Consider the following 7,719-nt stretch of genomic DNA (forward strand, 5'->3'; position numbering starts at 1 on the left):
GTTCACACAAATGATTTCAAATTATTGATGCAGAAATCTGGACATACTCCTTAGACCACTTAATACCTACAAGAGAAGACAAAGACGAAGACCTTGTCTGCAGTAGGGGACCCTCTGATGCCACAGTCAGGCATGCAAACTAAGTCTAGTAAAATGTAGGGTTTTAGATGTGATTTTTGCATACCTTTCATTGTGGAATAGCCCTCTATTTATAGTTGATAGGTGCGGTGGCATAGATGGTAATTTCCCTACTTGGTAGGTATATATTGTAGAGGGAGTCTTATCCCGAACATGTTGGGGTAATCTTCTGAGATCCTCGGCGAAGAGCGTGGAGAGATATCTTTAATAAGCTCTGAGTGGTCAAGATTAGGAGAAACATGTAGTAGGAGTCCGAGGCCAACTTGGGCTTTTTGATGGGCCATGGTCGAGCTTCTCCTTTAATATTCGAGTAGGTTACTACCTGTCGACATGCCCCTGAATGTTGTATCCGAGCGCCTAGACCGAGCTCTCTTCCTTAACAGAAAATAAGTGAAATCGGGGATGACCATCATCTTCATATTATCGTATCATGTAGGGACTCTCTCTCATAAAAGTCTTCAGAGCAGGGGGTGATCGGTCCTATATGGGATCATGCCTCAAAGGCTTCTACAAGAGATCTGAATATTAACTCGAACATGGATGGGGCCATGGAAGAGCTCGGTTTCAAGTTTGGTGTCATACAATAAAGTACAATAAGATATTACTTTCTAATCATTGAGGAGTTCCTTTGTCATGACTGGCGCTGGCTGACCATGCAACGCGTACAGATGTCTAAGCTAATCTCATACTTCTGACTAGCTCATCTTTACCGATGACAATATATACATTAACGTGGGCCTCATGTTAAGAGCTGCACCTACCAGGATGAGCCCGGTGCGGCACCTACCATGGCAGGCAATCCAAGAGGCATTGTCAGGGAATGCCACCTGCATGCTAAGGATATTAATAGCCATGTAGCTATAAAAAGGTGATGCATGGTCCCTACCATGATAAACGTATTTTATTAACGCTGTTCATCCATTTCTTTTCAGCTTGTTTTAGTGTAGCTTACAAAAAATAGGCAAATATATGAGGTGAACAGCACCATAGGAAAATAGTGGTGATTGAATGCCTACTATTAATCGCTTTATAGTGACCACCATAACGTTTATTTTTCATCCAACTTCTTATTTCACATAGAAAGACTAAAAAAGCAATATCACTAGGATACAAAATTTTCCAACCCAGTAAGCTTTTAGTAATGGGTGTTAAATCACCACCGTTTCTCATGACGTCGTCCACCTAAGATTTGCATCGAACTCAGGGCTTAAAATGAGTTGTCAAAATGTACGGACATGTGGATCGAAAATATAGATTATGATGGGCCAAAAGCACCGTCCAGTAGCGATGGGACATGGTTACTGACAGTGTCAGTATCCAATATGCAATATAGGTAGAGCTGTCAAAATGTACCATAGGAAAATAGTGGTGATGCATGGTCCCTACCATGATAAACGTATTTTATTAACGCTGTTCATCCATTTTTTCAGCTTGTTTTAGTGTAGCTGACAAAAAATAGGCAACTATATGAGGTGAATGACACCATAGGAAAATAGTGGTGATTGAATGCCTACTATTAATCGCTTTATAGTGACCACCATAATGTTTATTTTTCATCCAACTTCTTATTTCACATAGAAAGACTAAAAAAGCAAATATCACTGGGATACAAAATTTTCCAACCCCAGTAAGTTTTTAGTAGTGGGTGTTAAATCACCATCGTTTCTCATTTAGTCGTCCACCTAAGATTTGCATCTAACTTAGGGCTTAAAATGAGCTATCAAAATGTACGGACATGTGGATCGAAAATATAGATTATGATGGGCCAAAAGCACCGTCCAGTAGCGATGGGACATGGTTATTGACAGTGTCAGTATCCAATATGCAATATAGGTAGAGCTGGGTAGAATCTGACTCGATTCGATAGATTTGACCCGATCCGATCCAATCCGAAGGCCAAGATCGGGTCAGATCAAGTAGGCCCACTCAGATCTAACCGTACATCGAGTCGAGTTCGGATCAATGGCCAATCAGGACCGATCGGATCTGATCCGCACAACGTTCATTCAACACTGTTTCCTGTAATGTTGTGCACTTGAGATTGGGATATACCTCATTTTTTGTTTAATACAATAAATTGATTTAGAAAAATAGATGGACGACATGGATGAAATAAATACATCATGATGGGGTCCACAAAAGCACCGACCACCAGCCATTAGCTAGTGGTAGGGGGAGTAGCCATTCGGTCTCCTCAGTCATCTCAACCGGCGCCTCGAGCACTGTTCTAACTTCTGACTCCTGATAGACATGAGGAAGTCGGATGGGCAGGTGTACCATGCACCAACCGGTGCATTGACGTCAGCAAGTTCTATGGGTCCCATGAGGTATGTGTTATATCCAAACCGTCCATCCATTTGGCGGGCTCATCTTAAGGCTTGAGCCGAAAAAATAAGAGATCTAAAGATCAAGTGGACCACACTGCAAAAAAGCAATAGGGGGTTGAACGTCTACCATTGAAACTCTTTTAGGGGTCACAGAAGTTTCGCATCAATATGAAATTTGTTTTTCCTCTTCGTCCATATAGTTGTGACCTTATTAACAGATTGGATGGAAAATAAACGTTATGGTGGGCCTTATGAATTTTTTAATGGTGAAAATTATATTTTTTTATTTTAAATTTTTTTAAATAAAAATAAAAAAGAAGACTCGATCCAAACTGTACACAAACCAATCCAACTCAGTTTCCCTGACCAAGTCAGACTCGGTTCGGGTCAGGCTAGCTGTGCAACGGATCAAATCGAGTCAGATGACCTGAACTCGGTCCCAGATCGGATCAAGTTCGGATGGGATCGGATCAATTCATTGAAAATTTAGCACTGAGCCGAGTTAGACCCAATCCGGTCCGACTCGACTCGATGCCCAGATAGGCATCGGTGCAGAAAACAGCAGAAAGAGAGATGACTACGACATTTCTTTTCAACCCTCCTATTTTTATTTATTTTATTTTATTTGCACAGTGGCCCACCTACGGAATAAAACGGTCTAATCCTTTAGTGAAAAGATACCAAAGCTTAGATCTCACGCACATAGGCGATATTGGCACGTGTGCTCCCAGGCAGAGGCGTGCGGCTCCACGTATTTACATGTGGCATTTGTGTGCAATCATCCAAATCATGCATCTTACAGCCTCACCATTGATCGGCCATCAATCAGAAATTACCTTAAATTACCTTGATCTGGTTATGCAAATCATGCATCCTACAGGTTCGTTGATTTGTCTAATCCAAGAATCTTTAGCCCTTGAGTGCGATTTATTGACAACTTGTCTTTTAGTGTCCATTTTGATACGCCTGATCGAAGGGCTAAGATCATCCAAAGAGTCTTGAGTTTTGATCTATGCCATTTACTATTGGACCTACTGAATGAACGGTTGCAAAAGATGCGGTGTCAGATCATATCCCAGTTAGGTGTAAACCGTTCCATCAATCCGGAAACGGATTGGCTACTCACCCTGGCACTAGCCAATGGCTAGTGGTCGGTGCTCTGTGGGCCCCACCATGATTCATGCGTTTCATCCATGCCGTCCATCCATTCTTCCCAAAAATGAGGTTTATCCAAATCTCAAGTGAACCTCACGGTGTTGATTGAACGCCCACCATTAAAAACATATTCATCCAAGTCTGTATGACCTAATCAACAGGTTAGATGTCGAATAACCATTACAGTGGGCCCTATGAGGTTTTTAACGGTGGACATTCAATCACTACTGTTTTCCCATGTTGTGGTCCACCTGAGATTTAGATATACCTAAATTTTGGAATCAAGCCCTAAAATTATCTTTCAAAATAGATGGACGGCATGGATAAAACACATACATCATGGTGGGGTCCACATATCACGACCACTAGCCACCTGGGCCATGGATAGGCCACAACTCAACAATCACGATGTTTGAATGATTTGGCCATGGACTAGATAACTTTCGACGATTGACCCATGGTTGATTTGTTTAGTTGGACTTTATTCACTGGAGTTCTTCAAAGGCGACACCTATGTACAACTAGCCCTGTCCATCAGCGCCCATGCTAATATGGCAAATGTGTGCAGTATCTGATCAGTACATCAGATGGGCCACACTATAGGCATCTTAGCTAAATCTGGCTGGTTCATTTACGAGGTGGACCATAGTGTGCAAAACAAACGAATGGCTACAGAGAACTTGTTTTATACATCCAGTTGTTTCACCACCTGATTATCAGTGGACTAGCTTGATTTTTTAATCAAAATATCCGCACAAAGTGGCCAACCTAATGGACGACTTGGATCTTGAACATATCTGCCATATTGAACATGTATGGGCTTAGTAAACCTCTTTTTACCGTCCATATGTGATTCTTCATAGTCCTTTGATTAGTGGCTAGGATGATTCAACCAATGCGATTTTTGCTGTGCAGCCTAATCAATAAAGGAGCCAACAGATGAACGGTTGGGATCTGATACTTGCCATATGTTCAGAGAGAGTGCGGTTAGTTGTTAACAAACTTAGATACCAGTCTTAACTGTTGAAATTTTGGTTTTTAAAAATTAAAATAATTTTTAAAAAATTGTTTTCAAGTAAAAATTACGCTTTATTTAGTCCTACATCAGAAATGAAAAATTACGCTTTATTTAGTCCTACATCAGAAATGAAAAATTACGCTTTATTTAGTCCTACATCAGAAAGGATGAAAAATAAATAATTTGTGATTTATAAGTGAATGTGTGTAGTATTTTTACTGAAAAAATTGGAGGTTAAGATGCTCGCACTCCAACTTAGGGGTGTGCGAGGCCGTGTGTGGCTGAAGTAGTATTAGATGGTACACTCTGCACTTGAACCCTCCCTCGTGACCTTATGCAAACCGTCACAAGAGAAAACTGTCATGGATAATAGCATTAACGGTTTGAAAATGGATGGGCTTTGATAATCCAACGGTTAGATCATTTGATCCAACGATCTAAAATGCTCCGAATTAAGTATCAACGGTCAGAAATATTTTGCAAATATTCTGAACTATTGATGACCACCTAGCAACCGTCCACTCCTCTGTGCCTATATAAACTGGATTATACATGATTCGGCATATTTATTCATTATTCAGCCCGGTGCTAAAACTAAATAATTTTATTATTCGGTATATATTTCCCAACGCTAAGTACTAATTCTTAGTGAGTAAAAAATTGTTACCTTGACTATGCTGTAGTCCAGTCGGAAACTATGGCTGTTGTAGCTGGCGATGGAATTCTCCGTCGAGAAGTAGGCCTGGGGAGCCCGAGGCTCGATATTGTACTTCCGACAGAAGGGCAGCCAGTATTTGGCGAAGATGGACGCCTGATAGGCCGCATGGAATGTCAGCTCCGAACCACCATCATCAGATAGATAGTAGGCTAACTTGTTAACGTTGTAGTCGTATGCCATGAGCGATAGGAGTGTGTTAGCGACGAGCGATGGGGGCTCTCTATCAGGATCGGCAGTGCATACCATGACATCGATCTTGGGAAGGTGTTCCGTTGGAAGCCGATCGGGGTAGGTAGTGTGGAATGCAGGGGCCCATCGGAAGCCTTGTTGGAAGAACCACATGGCAGCAAACCAGAATTCGGCTAAGGAGATGAGGAGCCAGAGGAGGCGATGGTCGCTGGGGATGTGAGTGAGGCGATAGTAGAAGAGAGAAGATATGGCGGCGACGAACACAGCTAAGTAGAGCTTGTAGAGGAGGCGGCCTGATAGCTGGCGGGTGGTGAAAAGGCAGGTTTCGGGCGATGTGTTCATTTTTCATGTGGTGTCTGGGCTGGGGATGTTGTAGTGGTGGTGCGGTAGCTGTATGGGAAACGTAGGGAAGAGATGTGAATCGAAAATTTTATATTAACGCTCAGCAAAAACCCCAGAAGTAGCCGCTGGTGTGAGGCCTGCCGATAAGATAAAAGGCCCAATTATTAGACGTGAGAAGTACAGGAAGCGGATTGCGTCCTGCTCCCGCCTGTACGGAAATCGGTCCAGACAGGGGCTCTGTGGGGTACACCTTGATGTATGAGTTTTATCCACACCGTTCATCCATTTTACCATACTATTTTAAGTTATGAGACAAAAAAATGAGCAAGATCCATGGATCAAGTGGAACATACCATTGGAAGCGGTGGTGATAATGATGACCACCGGTGAAACCTTCGTAGGACCGAAATTTCAGTGGCTCACATAAACATGGATGAAGGATAAAAACAAATCTTAGCTTCATCTGAAATTTCAGTGGCTCAGAGGAAGGTTTTAATGGTAGGTGTACAATCTCTACTGCGTGGTAGTGAAGATGAGATGATGCATCTATAGAACAGGTTGGATCTCATAAAAGTTTCCTCCAAGTGGCACTAACATACGAGTTTATTGGTCTTTTGGGTTGTTCAAGGTTTTCCAATGGTGTGGCCCATCTAATAAATTTACGGGCCTGAGTTCTGGAATTCCTACCATCATGGTTGGCTATGCAGCATGGAAGGTACAAAAATAATAAGGTGAAGCCACCTTGTTGTGAAAGACAACCCAAATGGGTGGGCCTGCAGGATCCGACAGGATCCGACATTACGCAACCTGGAGACTTTTGCAAAAGCCAAAGAGGTACTGTGCGCGTCAATAGCCTATAACTAGCACGAGGATAGAGACGTTTAACCACCCCTCTGATTCCACGATTAACTTGGACTTTTTTACAATCAATAATTTAAATTATATATAGTATGGACAAAATGAGGAATGGCGTGATACTCTCATTTTTGCTATTTTTTTTTATGGGACTCATTATTGGTTGCCTTTAACAAGGAATCCCTTCATTTTTAAAGTGCAGCATTAGAAGAGTTTGAATGAGGAAGGGATTCATCTCATCTGATATCCCTTCTTAGTGTATTTTGAAACTATTTAGAAGAGTTTGGATGAGGGAGGGACTCATCATATCGCTTCCTCATGTGATTTGAAATTGAATTTAAAATTAAGAATTAAAATCAAATTTCAATTTAAATCCAAATTCCAAAAGCAGAAAGAGAGACTAGGAGGGAAAGATGCATGTGACCCACCCGCTAGTGATTACTCACAAGTATGTTGCTGCGCAACAACGCAGTGAGCTTAGATCCAATCTCAGGCCTCACCCACAAACGATAAACAATAAGAAATATAAACTAGAAATAGATCAAGCAATGCAAACAAACCACAAGATAAGAAATACGTGAAAAAACCTCAAACTAGGATAAAAAACCACGGATGCAAGCTTCCACTATGAAAAACGAAGATTACAAGGCAATATATTAACCTCTCCCATAGAAGTATAGAGAAAATCCCTTGCCCACACCTTAAAAATATATCTCAATATTCACCTTAACCCTAGAATAGCCCTAGGGACCCCAATTTATAGTTTTGGCAACTTCCCTTTCGCACCCTTGCGAAAGGCGACACAGAAATCCGCAGTCCGCATCAGATTCGGAAACGAATTTGTGTAATTACGATCGGTCGAGCAGACTGCACGACCGGTCGAGCGGACCCTACGACCGGTCAAGCACCTCGGACCCAAAAAAACTGAGCTCGCTGGAGTTCGAGTCGTGCCAGTCCACAGCTGGTCGAGTAGGGGG

At 42.0% G+C, this 7,719-nt stretch overlaps 1 protein-coding gene across 2 annotated transcripts in view; it reads right to left on the reverse strand.

Moving 5' to 3' along the window:
- Positions 1-6,015, reverse strand: part of LOC131250558 (cellulose synthase-like protein E6) — a 47,191-nt gene extending 41,176 nt beyond the window's left edge. For both annotated transcript variants that reach the window (XM_058250855.1, XM_058250848.1), the window contains exon 1: positions 5,306-6,015. In XM_058250855.1, the coding sequence (XP_058106838.1) occupies positions 5,306-5,887 (582 nt within the window). In that variant the 5' untranslated portion in view covers positions 5,888-6,015. The remainder of the gene's footprint in view (positions 1-5,305) is intronic.
- Positions 6,016-7,719: the final 1,704 nt, after the last annotated feature.

This window comes from Magnolia sinica, chromosome 1, assembly GCF_029962835.1.
Source record: "Magnolia sinica isolate HGM2019 chromosome 1, MsV1, whole genome shotgun sequence".
Taxonomy (NCBI): domain Eukaryota; kingdom Viridiplantae; phylum Streptophyta; class Magnoliopsida; order Magnoliales; family Magnoliaceae; genus Magnolia; species Magnolia sinica.